General features: G+C 39.0%; 1 protein-coding gene across 2 annotated transcripts in view; it reads right to left on the reverse strand.

Annotated features, from left to right (window-relative positions):
• Positions 1-19,051, reverse strand: part of SOS2 (SOS Ras/Rho guanine nucleotide exchange factor 2) — a 102,284-nt gene extending 83,233 nt beyond the window's left edge. For both annotated transcript variants that reach the window (XM_057542415.1, XM_057542414.1), the window contains exon 1: positions 18,776-19,051. In XM_057542415.1, the coding sequence (XP_057398398.1) occupies positions 18,776-18,862 (87 nt within the window). In that variant the 5' untranslated portion in view covers positions 18,863-19,051. The remainder of the gene's footprint in view (positions 1-18,775) is intronic.
• Positions 19,052-19,769: the final 718 nt, after the last annotated feature.

The following is a 19,769-nucleotide window of genomic DNA, read 5'->3' on the forward strand; positions in this document are numbered from 1 at the left end:
ATTTACCACTGCAACAAAAAGAATAAAATACCTAAGAATAAACCTGCCTAAGGAGGCGAAAGACTTGTACTCAGAAAACTATAAAACACTGATGAAAGGAATCAAAGATGACATAAACAGATGGAGAAATATACCATGTTCTTAGATTGGAAGAATCAATATTGTGAAAATGACTATACTACCCAAAGCAATCTACAGAGTCAATGCAATCCCTATCAAACTACCAATGGCATTCTTCACAGAATTAGAACAAAAAAATCTTACAATTCGTATGGAAACACAAAAGACCCCGAATAGCCAAAACAATCTTGAGAAAGAAAAACAGAGTTGGAGGAATCAGGCTCCCCAACTTCAAACTATACCATAAAGCTACAGTAATCAAGACAGTATGGTACTGGCACAAAAACAAAAATACAGATCAATGGTACAGGACAGAATGCCCAGAGATAAACCCATGCACATATGGGCACCTAATTTACGACAAAGGAGGCAAGAACATACAATGGAGAAAAGACAGCCTCTTCAATAAGTGGTGCTGGGAAAACTGGACAGCTACATGTAAAAGAATGAAATTAGAACACTACCTAACACCATACACAAAAATAAACCCAAAATGGATTAAAGACTTAAATGTAAGACCAGACACTATAAAACTTTTAGAGGAAAACATAGGAAAAACATTCTTTGACATAAATCAGAGCAAGATCTTTTTTGACCCACCTCCTAGAGTAACAGAAATAAAAACAAATGGGACTTAATTAAACTTAAAAGCTTCTGCACAGCAAAGAAAACCATAAACAAGACAAAAAGACAACCCTCAGAATGGGAGAAAATATTTGCAAATGGAACAACAGACAAAGGAGTAATCTCCAAAATATACAAACAGCTCATGGAGCGCAATATCAAAAAAACCAAACAATCCAGTTAAAAAATGGGCAGAAGACCTAAACAGACATTTCACCAAGGAAGACACACAGATGGCCAAGAGGCACATGAAAAGATGCTCAACATCACTAATTATTAGAGAAGTGCAAATCAAAACTGCAGTGAGGTATCACCTCACGCCAGTCAGAATGGCCATTATCAAAAAAGCTAGAAACAATAAATGCTGGAAAGGGTGTGGTGAAAAGGGAACTCTCCTACACTGTTGGTGGGAATGTAAATTGATACAACCACTATGGAAAACAGTATGAAGGTTCCTTAAAAAACTAAAAATAGAACTACCATATGACCCAGCAATCCCACTACTGGGCATATACCCTGAGAAAACCATAATTCAAAAAGAGACATGCACCACAATGGTCACTGCAGCACTATTTACAATAGCCAGGACATGGAAGCAACCTAAGTGTCCATCTACAGATGAATGGATAAAGAAGATGTGGCACATATATATATAATGGAATATTACTCAGCCATAAAAAGAAATGAAACTGAGTTATTTGTAGTGAGGTGGATAGACCTAGAGTCTGTCATACAGAGTGAAGTAAGTCAGAAAGAGAAAAAAAATACCGTATGCTAACGCATATATATGGAATCTTAAAAAAAAAAAAAAAGTGGTACTGATGAACCTAGTTGCAGGGCAGGAATAAAGAGGTAGACATAGAGAATGGACTTGATGACATGGGGAGGGAGCACGAAGCTGGGGCGAAGTGAGAGTAGCATCGACATATATACACTACCGAATGTACAATAGTTGGCTGGTGGGAAGCAGCAGCATAGCACAGGGAGATCAGCTCGGTGCTTTGCGATGACCTAGAAGGGTGGAATAGGGAGGATGGGAGGGAGGCTCAAGAGGGAGGGGACATGGGGACATGTGTATGCATATGGCTGATTCGCTTTGTTGTGCAACAGAAACTAACACGGTGTTGTGAAGCAATTATACTCCAATAAAGATCTATTAAAAAAAAAAGAAGTACAGTGATGACAGTTCTGAAAAAAAAAAAAAAGAAACAAAGGAACCAATACAGAAGAAAAGCCAAAGGAATGCCCAGGATGAAGTAAGGGAAAATTATAAGATGAGAGCTGTACAACACGCATAAAGGTCACCAGTCTGATTAGAGCAGATCGGAAGGCTCTAAGAGAAGCTATCTCAAGAAGATGAAATTATCAGAGTACCTGATGGACCTAAAACTCTTGAGAGGATATTTAAACAACTGGTAGAGAGTTTGAGCTTAAATTAATAAATACATAGAAAATACACAAACAAGAAAACAAGACAATTATTAACTTCAGTAAAAGTAAAAGGTTAGGTAGTAAGGAAAAAGTAGTTTAACTATAAATAACATGTAGTATAGTATATGGTCATTATTTATGGTCATAATACTATAAACTCTGAATACTGATCCAACCAAAATTAAGATATAACCATGGGGTGGGAGGAGAGACAGGAAGTATATGTGGTTGGAGGGGGAATGTATATGTGTATTGAAAAATATTAAATCCTTACCTTCCAGAGTAGGAAATCAACAGATAATGCCCAAAACAGAAAAGTCATAAGTAGCAACAGAAGCACTTTTTTTCCTTAGAGACACAGAACACTGAAATGAATCACTTTGAAAAATTAAAGGGACTGCCTCTAGGAAGCAAAAAATGTTGTGAATAGTGAGGAGGTAATGCTCTTTATCATAACAAGCCTTATAGAGCTATTTATCTTTTTTTTCCCATGAATAATTTTGATAAAATACAAAGAAATTTACAAGGAAACATGATAAGTAGGGAAGTGAGAAAGAGGAAGGACACATGAAACTGGAGACAGTAAGTAAAAACTACTTTTTGAAGACGTCTGGATAAGAAGAGTTTAAATAAGGCAATTAGAAATTCATATAGGACTAACATTCAAAAAACCTGGCTTTATATTTTTTTAGAAATTCCAAATAGATTTGGGAGAAATAAATATTTCCTCTTACAACCTGCACTTCTTTCATATAACAAGAGGAAACTTAATTACATCCTACCATGTATTTCTATTAGATCAACAAAGACATTTTTAAAAATATAAAATAAACATTTATATTGGAAGTTCAGCTTGGAGTTCATAAGGCTGTTTGTTATAACATCCTTCCATAAAAACCAAGGGCCCTAATCAGTAAAAATGACTGTGCATGAGAATTAAGATAATGTCTAATGGATTTTTTTCTATGATTATGATTTTAGTAAATAACCTACAAAGCAACCTTAACACTGAGCATCTGAGTTTCTTATGCTAAACTTGTTAAACTGAAAATATGAAAAGTCATAAAAACAAATATACAGTGTTAAAATCCCAGCCATAAATAATAAGGACATCAGGATGATAATGAAAGATAACCATATTTTGTACTTTCACAGTATTTACTATCTCAGCACCCTGAGAGACAGTCAACATAAAATTACCACATCAGAACAAACTAATTTTTCAGATTTTTCTGAAAGACTGGTCAGAAAAAGAGCAATTAAAATAATTTTCAATCTTTAGCAGTAGATTAACAAGTCAGACCTGTATTTTAGTTACACCATATTTTCAAATTGCCAGAAGGTACTTCCTTATACACACACTGTAAACAGAATAGTCATAATACTATAGATTCATGCATAGATGCATATAAAAGCATTAAACTTTATTTTTAATTGATAAACACTAGGTTTGACAAATTTCAGAAATGCTATTTCCTAATATATATATTTTTTCAGTTCTCCATACTCACAATCAAACACAAAAATCTTGCTAGTGCACTTGTTCAATCAACTAACATTTGCGTTTCTGGTACAATGTAGAAATAAATCCCTCTGGATGCACCGTCTGTTCATTTACTTATATCAAAATCTTTATTCTACTGGTAAGATTTCTGCAAGGATGCAAGTGCCTCAAACACCAATTAAGAATACTGGAAGTTTTGTTTGTTGTAAGAGTTAAAATTCAATTTAAAAAGAAAAAGCAGCAAATTTCATCCTAAAGATATACTAACTACTATAAAATATTGCTCATAGAAATATTTAAAAACCTAAACAAATGAAAATTTAAACTGTATAGGTTTAAAGACTCAATATTGTTAAGATGTCAATTTCCCTCAAATAATCTATAAATTCAACACAATCCCTATCAAAATTCCAGGGTTTTTTTGGTAGAAATTGACAGGCTAATTTTAAAATTCCTATGGACAGGCTATACAAAGGTCTTAGAATAACCAAAACAACTCTGAAAAAGAACAAAGTCGGAAGGCTAAAACTACCTGATTCCAAGATTTTTTATAAAGCTACAGTAATCAAAATAGTGTGGTATTGATGTAGAGATAGGAAAAAAGGGATTCCCCTACCAGTCCAGTGGTTAGGACTTCGCCCTTCCACTGCAGGGGGCGTAGGTTTGGTTCTTAGTCAGGGAACTAAGATCCTGCATGCTGCACGGCCAAATAAATAAATAATAAAATAAATAAATTTTTAAAAGATAGGAAAAAAGACCAATGCAACAGAATAGAGAATCCAGAAATAAAAACACAAATATAGACAAATGATTTTTTTGCTCGTTCATGCAAATTTTATTTATTTTTTAACATTTTTATTGGAGTATAATTGCTTTACAATGGTGTGTTAGTTTCTGCTTTATAACAAAGTGAATCAGCTATACATATACGTATATCCCCATATCTCTTCCCTCTTGTGTCTCCCTCCTACCTTCCCTATTCCACCCCTCTAGGTGGTCACAAAGCATCGAGCTGATCTCCCTGTGCTATGTGGCTGCTTCCCACTAGCTATCTATTTTACATTTGGTAGTATATATAAGTCCATGCCACTCTCTCACTTCGTCCCAGCTTACCCTTCCCCCTCCCCATGTCCTCAAGTCCATTCTCTACGTCTGCTAGACAAATGATTTTGATAAAGGTGCAAAGGCCTTTAGCAAAGGAGAAAGGATAGCTTTTGCAATAAATGATGGTAGAACAATCAGATAACCATATACAAAAAAACCAAACATAACAGATACAAAATTATCTCATCATATATAAAAATTAACTCAAATAGATCATAGATCTAAATGTAAAACCTAGTACTATAAAACTTCTGGAAGAAAAAATAGACGAAAAAATTTGTCACCCTAGGTTGACCAAAGATTTCTTAGACACTAAAGGCACAGTCTGTAAAAAAGCAAATGGATAAACTGAACTTTATAAAAATTTAAAACTTTTGCTCTTCAAAAGATAATATTAAGAGTGAATTGAATATAATCAGTGAATCAATGAACTAATAACATTTTATAGTAATAAAACAATATATTTTGGTCTTTCTTTTAAGAACTGAGGAGATTTTCTCCATAGGAATAATTTAATTCTTTAATTTTAAACTATATTAATGTGTACACTGAATGCTCTAAGTTGAAGCCATCATTCTCAATTAAATAACACTACTATGACAATACTTGAACTAAATTTTAAAATAAAAATTAGCATTTTTTTCTTGGTAAATAAGCTATAACTCTGTCAGAAATTATTAACTAAATGTGTATTAATGTATTAGCTATACTTTTTAAGGTGAAGTTGCTATAGTATTTAATGTATATATAGAAAGTGAGAAGAAATGAATAAGTTGCAGATTAGACAGAATTTAGAATTAGGTTAGTTTTGAAAAATGAAGTTGTCATATATGGGTTCTAGCACATCTCACCATAAAAATTATGGAGATCATATAATTGTAACCTGGTTAATTTGGGATGATGGATATTTTGGACTAATAGTGACAACATAAATACATTTTAGGACTAGTATACATGTGGCATATGGATTCGTGGGAAGAATGAAAACCTAAACTATATAGTTTATAATCCATAACTATTTTATAGTATTCAAAGATAAGGTATCATTATTGATAGTATTAAATACAGTTACAATGAACATTGATGGTTCAAAACATTTTACTGGATTATGCAGTGTTAACCCAGAATTTGTTTTGATCCTTGGATGTATATATATATATATATATATATATATATATATATATAATAATGCCAACTAACTTTATTTACTTTCTTGTTTACATGTGGGGTTTTTTGTTTTTAAAAATTATTTTGTTAAAAAAATCCCAATAAAGATTTATTGCTATTTTTAAAGAGGTAATATTAAGAGAATAAAAAACTACAGACTGAAAGAAAATCTTTGTATATAAAGGATTTATAGTTAGATACATAAAGAACCCTCAAAACTCAACAATAAGAAATCAAACAAATTAACAAAAAAGGGCAAGGGATCTGAACAAACAGTTCACCAAAGAAGATATATGGATGGCAAATAAGGACAGGAGAGATGCTTGACATCATTAATCATCAGGGAAATGCAAATTAAAACAAGATACCAGTATAATAGCCCTATTAGGATGGCTAGAAATAAATTTAAATACCAAGCGCTGGCAGGAAGAACTGGAATTCTCATATGTTGTTGCTGGGAATGTAAAACTGTACAACAGTTCAAATAGAAAACAGTGTGACAGTTACTTAAAAAGTTAAACACACACCTACTATCTGATCCAGTCACTCTTTGCTAATTACCCAAGAGAAAAGGAAATATATGCCCATACAAAGACGTGTATACAAATGTTTACAGCAGCTTTATTTTTAACAGCCAAGATATGAAAACCAAATGTACATCAACAAGTGAATGGATTAAAAAAAAAAAAAAGTGGGGACTTCCCTGGTGGTCCAGTGGTAAAGAATCCGCCTTAATGCAGGGGATGTGGGTTCGATCCCTTGTTAGGGAACTAAGATCCCACATGCCTGGGGGCAACTAAGCCCACGTGCCACAACTACTGAGCTCGAGCGCCTCAACTAGAGCCTGCGTGCCGCAAACTACAGAGCCCACGCGCCCTGGAGCCTGTGTGCCACAACTAGAGAAGAGAAAACCCGCACGTCACAACTAGAGAGAAGCCCGGGCACCACAACGAAGAGCCTGCACACCGCAACAAAAGATCCTGCATGCCTCAACGAAGATCCTGCATGCTGCAACTAAGACTGCACGCGGCCAAAAATAAATTAAATAAATAAATAAATAAATAAATGATGAATAAATCTTAAAAAAAAAAAGTGGTATATCCACACAATGGAATGCTACTGAACAATAAAAAGGAATGAACTATTGATGTATGCAACAACATGGATGGATCTCAAAATAATTATGTTGAGTGAAAGAAGCCAGGCAAAAAAAAGAATATATACTGTGTGATTCCATTACCAAAAAACTCTAGAAAAAGCAATCTATAGTGATAGGAAGCAAATCAGTGATTGCTTGTGGATTAGAGGTCAGGAGGGATGGGAGGGAGAATTATAGAGCATCAAGAGGAAATCTATGGGCTGAAGGATATACTATCTTTATTATGAATGTTTCACTTAAGTATACATACATAAAAACTTATCAAACTGTACACTTTAAATATGTGCAGTTTATTGTATGTTAATTCTCAAATAAGTTATTTAAAATAATATAAAAATTAATATTCTGAGGTAGCATTTTTCTGATCAGGGTGTATAATCAAGAATTGAAACCACAGTTGTACACTATGAACTCATTAAGGTCAGGAACTATTTCTTATGTTTTTGGTCTCTTCCTATTTCCCCACTCCTTTACTCCTAACACAAAGGTAATTTAGCACCATGCTTTGCATAAAGAAAGCACTCAGTAAACAGCTAAATAAATAAATAATAAATAACAGCTGCTAAATAAATTCATGGTAGCAAACAGATTCCCTGGACTTGCTGAAATTCGGAGACTGGGAAAAATTAAGAACTCCATTAACTTTGGTTTTATTTCATTGGATATGTACCTGAAGACTCAGTTATCCCATATAACATTATAAATGAGGGGATTCCCACTGCATGTTCCTCTATTACCACTGTCTATTAATATTCACTTCCCACTTAGATTTAGTGTTCTTAATTAGGTGCTTTCTTGACAGGTTTTCAAGGTGGATTTATTTATTTATTTTTTAATTTATTTTATTTATTTACTTTTGGCTGCGTTGGGTCTTCCTTGCTGCGTGCGGGCTTTCTCTAGTTGTGGCGAGCAGGGGCTACTCTTCGTTGCGGTGCGCGGGCTTCTCAGTGCAGTGGCTTCTCTTGTTGCAGAGCACAGGCTCTAGGTGCACAGGCTTCAGTAGTTGGCACACGGGCTCAGTAGTTGTGGCCTGCAGGCTCCAGAGCGCAGGCTCAGTTATTGTGGCTCACGGGCTTAGTTGCTCTGCAGCATGTGGGATCTTCCCGGACCAGGGATCGAACGTGTGCCCCCTGCACTGGCAGGCCGATTCTTAACCACTGTGCCACCAGGGAAGTCCCCAAGGTGGGTTTATTTAAAATGCAGAAAGTACAGGCCAGGAATCTCATTCTATTTAGCTTAATATTAGGTTAGGGCTTACCATAAAACAATCAAAACATACAGGAAAGACTATTAGCTGAAACTGAAAGTTTTCTCATTAAAATTTTCTTTGATTGGAATGAAATGGCAAATGAACTGTAAGTACCTTCCCATACAATCAGGCCAAGAAAGTACAGGCTAGATCAATGGTTCCCAACTTGTTCCAGTGGCAGAGCATTTGGACGTCACAGTGCTCTTAGAAGAATATAAAATATTAAGAGACTTACACTTCATCATAGTAAGCAAGAAGAATGTTAATAAAAATGACTATAAAACTTAAAAACTATAGGCACATGTTTGTAAGTAAAAACAAAATGTATCATAAGCAGTTCTCCCTGTACAACCTCTATATCTCTTGTCAATTTACTTACAATCTTGCACTACTCATTAGCAAATAAACTGCAGCACGTACCACAGACTTAAGAAAAACTTAGGAGAAAAAAATAAAATGGAAAAAAATTAATAGTGGCTTTTTTCCCTGTGACCTGGGGAAAAGATCACTATTACTAAATATGTTTTATTCAGTCAAAGTTTAAGACTCCCTGGGCCAAATACCCATGTCCTTCAGCATACTACCAAAACTACTATATGCACTCTTTCTTCAAGAAGATCTGCCGGCAAGGTGCTTGCACTCAAGGAGTAAATAAAGCAGGTTCTCCTTTCCCACCTCTCCACAACTGCCCTCCTCCCACTTAACTGAAGAAAGGCAGATCTCCTACTTATCCTGAATCTTATTATGGTGCATTGCTCTGCAGTGCAATAAATAAATAAATAAATAAATAAATTCTATGACACAAAACAAGGAGACAATGATAAATATTTTTCATTTAACCTTGCTTCTTCTATCTCCTAGCCTACTGTCAAAAAATACACTATAATGCGGGGAAAAGCTCATGAGAACAAAGAAAAGAAAGCATATTTAAAAAGTACTAAATAGGACTTCCCTGGCAGTCCAGTGGTTAAGACCCCGCGCTTCCACTGCAGGGGGTGTGGGTCTGATCCCTGGTCAGGGAACTAAGATCCCACGTGCTGCACAGAGGAGCCATAAATAAATAAACAAACAAACAAAACTAAATACAGGCAACATCACCTTATTTCATTCAGGAGAAAAAATTCAAAGCAAGTTTTCACACCTTATCTATCTTTCTATCTTACAATTAGAATTCAGAAGTGAGATGGTTGGCATGTGACATGTATTAACACATTCATTTGAATTGAAAAATAAAGTCAGACTTTGTCTGAACAAGATAAATACAATAGGCTGGTTGGCTTGACAACTAAATTGACTTTACCAATTAGGTTATGTGGGGATATTTTCCATAAAACAGTGAGTGTGGTAGGCAGAATTCTAAGGTGGCTGGCTCCCAAGATTCCCACCCCTGGTATACATGCCCTGTACACTCCTCTCCCCTTGAATGTGGGCAGGACCTGTGAATATGATGAGATATCACTCCTATGATAATATTACCATATATGGCAAAGGTGACTAAGGTCTGTAATCAGTTGATTTTGAGTTAATCAAAAGGGAGATTATCCTGGGTGGGCCAGACCTAAATCAGGTGAGTCCTTCAAAAGAAGGTCTAGAAGTGTGAGACAACTGACAGCAGCAGATGCAGCTCTGCTGGCCTTGAAGAAGCAAACTGACATATTATAGGGAGGGTCATATGGCAAGGAATGGCAGCAGCCTCTGGGAGCTGAGGGCCTCAGACAGGCAACTGAAAGGAAATGAATTCTGCTAAGAACCACATAAGCTTGGGAGAAGACCCCGAGCCTCAGATGAGTCTGCAGCCCAAGCCAAAACCTTGATTTCAGCCCATGGGACCCAAAGCAGAGAATCCAGCTAAGCCATGTCTGGACTTCTAACTTACAGTAACTGTGAGATGATAAATGTGTGTTGTGTTAAGCCACCAAGTTTTTGATAAGTTGTTATGCAGCAACAGAAAATTAATACAATAAGCTAGATCTACAGCTCCAAGGATTCAATGAAAATATATTTAAAGAGTGTGATAAGGTAAAATACATCTTATGAGTAAATAGTCATGGCTAAGGTATATTGAAGTTAATACTATTTTTATTTTCCCAATCTTTCTTGGATATATTGGACTAAACAAGGTACTTCTAAATAAAAAAAGTGAAAAAGTAGCAGTAATAATAATTAGTCATTTGACTAGTCCTAGAAAATCTAGAAAATGAAAAAGTGAATAACTTTAAAGACCAGGTAACACCTCATTTTTCAAGTCAGGTGCTTTATGATTATTATTTTTCAAAATTCATGACATTTATGTTCTTTTGACCAACTAAGTACTACTAATAACTCAACCCAAAAGGAAGTTTTAAAGCTTTATGGTCATTGGGGAAATTTTTAAAAATTCAGTATATAGACATTTTTGTTGTTGCAAAGAAGTATAAATACAAAGGAGGGATCAATCAAAGACTTTTAAACATAGAAGTAAATATTATATTAGAATATAATTATGTGGGGAAACTAGAATGAAAAGTTCACAGAGAAAAAAGAACAATGTAAATTTCCAACCATTAAAAAAGCACTTTGTCATGTATATTTTAAAAGGATGAACAGTATGTATTTCATTGGGTACATTTTTTTTTAATTACCTTACCCTTTTATTTTTTTAACATCTTTATTGGAGTATAATTGCTTTACAATGGTGTGTTAGTTTCTGCTTTATAACAAAGTGAATCAGCTATACGTATACATATATCCCCATATCTCCCCCCTCTTGTCTCCCTCCCATCCTCCCTATCCCACCCCTCTAGGTGGTCACAAAGCACCGAGCTGATCTCCCTGTGCTATGCAGCTGCTTCCCACTGGCGATCTATTTTACATTTGGTAGTGTATATTGGGTACATTTAAAAGACTAATAGGACTATTTTATTTTATTTTATTTTTAATTAATTAATTTATTTATTTATGGCTGTGTTGGGTCTTCGTTTCTGTGCGAGGGCTTTCTCTAGTTGTGGCAAGCAGGGGCCACTCTTCATTGCGGTGCGCAGGCCTCTCACCATCGCGGCCTCTCTTGTTGCGGAGCACAGGCTCCAGACGCGCAGGCTCAGTAATTGTGGCTCACGGGCCCAGTTGCTCCGTGGCATGTGGGATCTTCCCAGACCAGGGCTCGAACCCGTGTCCCCTGCATTGGCAGGCAGATTCTCAACCACTGCGCCACCAGGGAAGCCCCTATTTTATTTTAAAACATCAGTATTTAGAAAACATATAAAACTGTATCTTCTGAAACTATTTAAACTTAAAGATGAAAATTTTTAGATGTCAACATAAAAATGTATAAATTTTTCAAAATTCTTTTGGGATACATAGCAAAAAAGTTAGAAAACTCCTTTTAAGAGAACGAATCAAGACTCGGTGTTGATTAGACATGAACCTGGTGTGAGAGGGAAGGAACAGATGATGCCTAAGTTCCTAGGTTTCTGGCTTGAGAACTGAGTACTGTATCATTTATACTGGAGACATAAGTTTAGGGAAGATGATAATAAGCTTGGATTGGGACATGCTGTGAACATTTACATATGAATGTCCAGGAAGCAGGAGGTGCAGATAGGCTGCAAGAGAAGGCCTCTTCAAGAAGATGATGTTTGTCTGAAGACTTACAGGAGGTAAAAGGGCCACTCATGTTTTTATCTGCAGGAAGGTTGTTCTAGGCAGAAGAAACTCCAAGTACAATGCAAAAGCCCTAAGACTAGAACATATCTATGTGTTGGAGGTACGACGAAGCCAGTGTGGTGCAGGAGTAGAGCAAAAAAAGGTCAGCAGTAATGAGGTCAGTGAGGTAAAAGGAGAAGCGGGGGGCGGGGGGGAATACCAGACTGCAGAGGGCCTAACAGGCCACTGGGAGGACTTCGACTTTTATTCTGAGAAGCACTGAACAAGGTTTGAGCAAAGGAGTGACATGATCCCACTTATCTCTACTGTGTTGAGAAAAGACTGAATGGGGCAAGGGTAGAAGAGAGGAGACGAGTTAAGAGGCTACTCTGATACTCCCAAAGTGTTCCCAGGTGGTACAAGTGGAAGAGTGAGAAATGGTGACTGAATATTGCTATAGTGTGAAGTAGAGCTAGAAGGATTTGCTGACAGATTAGATATGGGTTATAAAAGAAAGAATTCAAGAATAACTCGATATTTTGAGCAACTAGAATGATGGAGTAGCCATTTACTAATGTTGGAAATATTACAAAAGGAGCAAGTTTTCAGGGGAAGAGAAAGAGCTCAGTATTAGTTGAGATGCCTATCACACATCTTTATGGAAGTGTTAAGAAAGAAACTGGATATCCAAGCTCAGGAGAGACACCTGAGCCAGAATTGTAAATTGGAAACCATCAGATACAGATGAAATGTGAAGCAATGAGGCTGGGTGGGATCTCCAAGAAATCTACTGTAAATAGAAACAGGAGTCCAAAGACTAAGCTCCAGGGAGGTCAGGATGATGTAGATGGGAAGATGAGGAGATCAACAAAGGAGAAGAACTAGGAGGAATAGTCAGAGAGGGAGAAAACCAGCAGCATTTGGTGTCCTGGAAGCCAAATGAGGAAAAGATTTCAAAAAGGAGGAAGAGATAAACTATTAAATGCTGCTAATGGGTCAATTAAGAAAAAATTACAAAGCGCTATGTAAGTAAGAAGTAGTATTTGAGTTCACAAAGTGTTTTAATGAAGAAAACTGGGGTAATGAAAACTTTACTTGGAGATCATAGTATTGCTCATATCTAGATCTTGATGTTATTTTCATTGTGTTGTGTACACATTAAAATGTGAAGTGCATAACACTTTACACATTTCAAAAGCTTTCTACTTACTATATGTCCTTATGTAAAAAAAAAGAAAAGAGGGACTTCCCTGGTGGCGCAGTGGTTAAGAATCCACCTGCCAATGCAGGGGACACGGGTTCAAGCCTTGGTCCGGGAAGATCCCATATGTCGCGGAGCAGCTAAGCCCGTGTGCCACAACTGCTGAGCCTGTGCTCTAGAGCCCGCGAGCCACAACTACTGAGCTCCCGTGCTGCAACTACTGAAGCCCGCGCACCTAGAGCCCGTGCTCCGCAGCAGGAGAGGCCACCACAATGAGAAGCCCACACACAGCAATGAAGAGTAGCGCCCGCTTGCTGCAACTAGAGAAAGCCCGCACACAGCAACAAAGACCCAACGCAGCCAAAAAATTAATAAATTAATAAATAAATTAAAAAAAAAAATAATTTTAGGTTGTTAATTTTTAACATGACTCCATGAGACAATGCTAAATCCATTACTTCCATTAAAATTCCTTCCTGATTCAACTATGCAGGCTAACAGAGGATATAATCAAACTACTGCTCCCTTGAAAGAAAGGCCATGGTTAATATAAAAGATATACACTTGATTTATGTCAAGTGATAACAAGTAATGCTTTGGATACTCAGCATAAAACACTTTAATGGAATATTATTGCTCCAAATATACCATACCAAAATTAAACTGAAAACAGAGGAAGACTACTAAACCATGGCTGAGAGGAAGCTAAATGCAGCAAGCTAAAACGCATTCCTAACGCTCATCCAGTTCTGGCTGAACCCCTTGGGTCAGTTTGGGGCATTATTAGTTTGGAATAATTCCAAATGACTCCCTAGAGTCCTACTATTATATTCAGTGGCTTTAGGAAATCCAGAACAGGCCTCATGTCACAAAAATCATAGTTTCTCCTATTCCTTTTAGTTGGAGTTATCTTTTCAAAGAAGCAAGTTTGAACAAGTTCATCTAATTAATTTGTCACATAAATAGCCCTATAGGCCTTCCTATTCACAGGTAGAGACCTTAACCTGGGTCTACACTAGAGTCTCTCAACTAGCTCATCTCCTTTTTTTAAAAAAAATTAATTTATTTATTTATTTATTTTTGGCTGTGTTGGGTCTTCATTGCTGCACGGGGGCTTGCTGCGTTGCGCAGGCTTCTCATTGTGGTGGCTTCTCTTGTGGAGCAGGCGCTCTAGGCGCACGGGCTTCAGTAGTTGTGGCACACGGGCTCAGTTGCTGTGGCTTGCAGACTCTAGAGCAAAGGCTCGGTAGTTGTGGCACACAGGCTTAGGTGCTCCGCGGCATGTGGGATCTTCCCAGACCAGGGTTCGAACCCATGTCCCCTGCATTGGCAGGCGGATTCTTAACCACTGCGCCACCAGGGAAGACCTCATCTCCTTTTCACTTGGTCTTGGTTCTTTAAATCAAGTCATGTTCCTACTTTTCCCTAGGGCTCAAATCCTTTCTCCCCCTTTCTTTGTTTTGTTAATTTCTATTGATCTTTCAGATAATTAACTTCTTTACTGTCTGTCTCTCCCAGGCCTCTCTGCCACAGCCATTTAGAATGGAAGCTTTATGAGAGCAAGGCCTTGCTACAACCTCAGTATCAAGAATAGCACCTGGCACACAGGAGGCACTCAATAAATATTTGAATATATCCTCCAGAACTCAGCATGAATGTTACTTCCTTAAAGAAGCCTTCCTTGACCTTCTTATGTCAGTAACACCAATTTCATTTTCTCAAAGGACCCCCATGCTTTTCTTCTGGGCCCCAGGAAAGATCCAGCACAATCTTCTAAAATAGTTCCAAGAGATATTAGTACAAAGGCATAAACACTAGAATCTTTCAGATTTCACAAAAGCATTTCTGAATCAAAACCCTCAACCTTCTTCCCCCCCTGCCATAGACAGCTATTAATTAACTCAAACATTCACACCTCTTGAATTTTAACAGATATCTAAGAGCAAACTGTAATGGTTGAGGTGGGACGTCGATATTTAACCTGAATGAAATTAGACTCAGGAACAAGGTAATACTACCAATTCTTTCTAGCTCTCTGTGACATTTGTAACTACAGATAATAAGACAACAGACATTTTCTCTTCCTTGGCTAGCCTGGCGAATAAAGCCTTACAGAAAAGGCATCTACCATGGAAATACCAGGGACTAAAAAACCTGCTAAAATGATTTTAAGGCATGTTTCCCATATATAGAATGCCTACACTGATTTTTCTCAGCATACAATCGAATAGCACATGCACAAAGTACCACAGGCATTTCAAAGACATAGGTAATAAGCTGCATTTACAAATATATCCTACACTCTTTTTTCCTCCAAGTAATATGATAGCTTCAATCTTCCCGGGGAGTAGTGATGAAGACATTTATGTCTCTGGCTCTTTTAGGAAAGATACATAATTTAGCAGTAATGTTAACAATGCATGTGTTATCCATTAGTGGTGTCATTTCGCTCTACTTTACCCTTTGTAGTTCTGTATGTACTTAAATGTCCTGGTGAAGTTCTGTTTTAACAGTTAAAGAACAACAGCACAACAAAACAAAAAGAACACATTTCTATTTCCAAAATTATTTTTCCTTAAATCTATTTCTCAATGCTCGTGTTTCTTCTAGTGAAATGAATATTTAATGCTGGTTTAAAAAACTCCCTTGTGTTTTCAGTCAGTAATAGTAACTTTGTCAAATATATGTATTTTTTGGTTTCCAGAAAAATCAGCCAAAACTTGAAAATAAGCAAAAGAGATAACTAGGTGTTCTTCAGTGCAGTGCTATGCTTGAACCTTTGATTACTTTCTACTGACTGGGCTATTTTACAAATTGATCAGATTAACTTAGAGATTTTTGTCTGGTACAGAGGCAAAATCTAATCAGCAGGAAAGACAATCCCAAACTTACTGCTTATGTTCTTGTAGGACATTAACAAACTTTGTGTCCAACCCCAAAATCTTACTTTAATATTCTTTTATTAAGTTGCCTATAAATACCTACCTCCTCCAATTTTCATTTGAAGTGGGTCTAAGATCTCATGAGTTCCCTCATTAAGTAGTAAGTTGAATCAAAATTACTGATACATGTTCGTTCACATCGGTATGAGAGTTGTGACTTTACCTTTCTGAAAATTATATTTTAACAGTTTTGGAGGTTCCATCAAGATGCCCAAGTGAACTAACCTCACAGAGTTAATTAAACAACCTTGTTCTTTTCACACACAGAGATATTCCTTACAAAACTTTGAGCTCATAACTGCTATCTCATTTACATAAACCAAAACCTCAAAGTTTATAATTTTCAGTCTAAGTGGTAAACACCTTTAGAGCAAGGCCTTTACTTTTATTCATGTTTGTATTCTTAGGATCCAGCTTGGTGCCAAGTACCTAAAATGTGTTCAATAAATGTTAAATGAAACTAGCGTACACATGTTTGATGGTAACACCAACTGGAGGAGAAAAATCTTAGTAGTCTAATACTATTGCTGCTTCTACTATTAATCCTAGCAGTCTTTGTAACAATCTGGTCAGCTGGAAGAAGGAAACCAAATTCTAGATGCCTTGAATGTGAAGACAGAGCCTCCCCATAAGTGGTAGGAATCCCTTGTACAAAGACAAGGGTGGTAAGTATAGACCAGAATTTAACTCATCCTTCAAAGAAAGAGTGAACCTTGAGCTCTTTAAGAACTAAAACTCTTAGCAAGCACTACAAACCTACATGTCGCAATACCACAAACACCACAAAACTGAACATAATCTGAATTATGAACACCAAAAACATAAAAAATGTCTTCCATGGGAATATATTCTAGAATAACAGTAAATTAATCAATTAAATAGAAACTGCTTCTTGAATTCACCTCAAAAGACCAGATTTTCTTTGCTGTATTTATTCCATAAGCAAAGGATATACAAGAACTGTGGAATAAGAAAATAGAGATCTACAAGGCATCCGAGTTCCAAGAAAACAAGCACAACATATAAATGCAAAATACCAGACTCAAAGCAATGGACTAGGATTGGATGCTAACGCTGGCTTTGTTTCCAGGCTAACCTGAAGATATAAAACTGTATTTGTGCATGACGGATTATTAGGGTCAAAGCTACCTACTGAATAAGTTATGCAACACATACTCAAATTCTATTTGCTACCAGAAAATACTAGTAGGTGGAGACCTACTTCACACTGCCAACAATACAGGCTTACCTGATAACTGTACTCACACTTCTTTCTATGTGGTGGAAGATTTAATTACTATCTAAGCATTTCCCCTTTTGCTTTTCATTATCACCACTCAGCACACTTTCCATTTCTTTCCCTCTCCTTATAGAAGCGGGTTGCCCACAGAAGGAAGGTCAATTTAATACTTTTAACACCTAATATACCTGTGAAATGATAACTGTCTAGCTGCTCCTAGCCACCTCCACCAAATTCTTTAAAAAGATACTAGCTGATGTTTGGCCCAAGGGAGGCAGTATCTCTTCATAAGAATTATGAAAATAATGGCAAATCTGAAACTCTGAATGCACGAGGAAAATGTTTTTAACTTAATATACTACTTCCTTTCACTTGTAGAAATTTAACGTATGAAGATTTATTTTCCAAGGGCAGTCTTTTAAATTAATGTTTATTCTTTCTTTATTATTTTAAAATTTATTCTTGGTTATTTTCCACAAAAGGTAGAAGGGACTAAGTTTGCATCACTGGCAAGGAAAACCCACTCTCAGTAGGTATGGTATCTTCTCCTGCACCCATTTACACTCTTTAAATGTCTTGACCTTACAAAAGGTTTTATTATAAAAATGATAGTATGATTATTACCTAAATGCAGACGAAAACTGACACCATCTACAGGAGAGATGCACCCTAGTGATGCACCCAAACTTAAAACATTCATTTTTATGAGCTGCTCCTTTTTCGTCCCCCTAAAATGATTATAAGTGCTAAACTGCACTCAGTGAAGAAACTGACCAAATGCTACAAGGGAAATCTCTCGTAAACAGGGGGGACGCCTTTTGCAGGAAGGGAGGAGGCACTTTAAATTGACCTCAAGAATTGTTAAAAGCAATATCATGGCTCACTGACATTTCTCGAGAAACACATCCATCTTACAAAAAAAAAAGTTACCACCTCTTAAGTGAGTGGACACCCTTCACGAGCAAATCGCCTAAGGGAACAGCCCCAAGGAACTTAATTAAAAGTAATTACCCAGGCTAGAAATGTGCTTTTGTTTTAGAAACTGTCTAAATACCAGCGGGATTTTCTCTTGCCCGAATCCAGCCTGAGGACAACAAATTGGTCAACAGCGGAAGTCGCCTGACGAAATGACTGCAACGTGAAATCCAGTTTTATGATCATAACAAAACCTTCCTTCCGGGGCCAAGCAAGAACTTGAGAAAACGTCCTTTTGGACGCAGCAGGCAATCACGCGCCCCCATCGCCGGCCGGAGAGAAAGTGCTGGGCCTGCGGGCCCCGAGCGCGGGGAGGGCGTGTAGCTCCCCGTAAGAGCGTCCGAGGGGCCGCGGCCCGCGCGCCCCGCCCGCCTGCCTCCCGCCTCGGCCCCGGCACCTCCCTAGGGGCCCCGCGGCCGCACGGGCACCAGCACTGACCTTCCGCAGGGCCGAGACCAACAGTCCCCGCCATTTCGGACTGTTCTCTTCGCTGAAGAACTCGTACGGCTGCGGCGCCTGCTGCATGGCCCCGGCGGCAGCGCCTGCGCATCGGGGGCGGCCCGCGGGCCGAAACGGGCCGGGCCGGTGGCCTGACAGGCAGGGCGCGGGCCGCCTCGCCTCGCCGGCCGCCGCCGCCGCCTCCTGCCCGGGCCGCGGCTACGGCCGAGGCGGCTCGGAGGCGGCGCCGGCGGGCGGGCGGGGGCTCCGGGGGCGGCTTCCTCGGCCCCGCGGCCTCGCCTAGTGCAGCGTCCGCAGAGGAAGCGCGGCGGCCCGTGAACCCGGACGGCCCCCGGCTGCGACCGAAGCGGCGGCCTCCTTTCCCGGCGGCGCTGGCCCGCTTCTCGGGCGGCTCCTCCTCCTTTGTGTGGGTTCGCAACCCGGCGGGGATACAGCTGGCCTCTCCCCTGCTCGGACTCCCGCTACGGCCGCGGCAGGCAGAGAGCGGCGGCGGCGGCGGCGGCGGCGGCGGCGGCGGCGGCGGCGGCTTGTCTCCTCATCGCCTCATCTCCGCCCTCCCAACCGGCAACGCCGCCCTGCCCGGCCCACCCGAGTCACCTCCAGAGGGCCCTGGGGACAGGCCGGGCGCGCGCGTCGGGCGAGAGAGCCACACTGGCGCGCACACTGTTGGCCACCACCACCGCCGCCGCCCCTTCAGCAGCCGCGCACAGCGCCCCAGGGCCGCCGCCAAGCTCCGGGTCCCAGCAAGCGCTGCTCGGCCAGCCCTCTCCGCCCCGCGCTCATTATCCAGTGTAGCTGGAGCAGCCCCGCACAGAGCATGCGCGCCGCGGAGTTGGCAAAGGGGCTGGCCGGGAGCGGAGGCCTCCTCGCGGGAGTACGCGTCTCCTGGGCGCTTGCTGGGTGCACGTTCCAGACAGACTCCGCAACTCACTGACTGCGTTTTACACACACTCTTCCTCCTCTCGATCTTCCC

The sequence above is a fragment of the Balaenoptera acutorostrata genome, chromosome 3, assembly GCF_949987535.1.
Source record: "Balaenoptera acutorostrata chromosome 3, mBalAcu1.1, whole genome shotgun sequence".
NCBI classification, from domain to species: Eukaryota; Metazoa; Chordata; class Mammalia; order Artiodactyla; family Balaenopteridae; genus Balaenoptera; species Balaenoptera acutorostrata.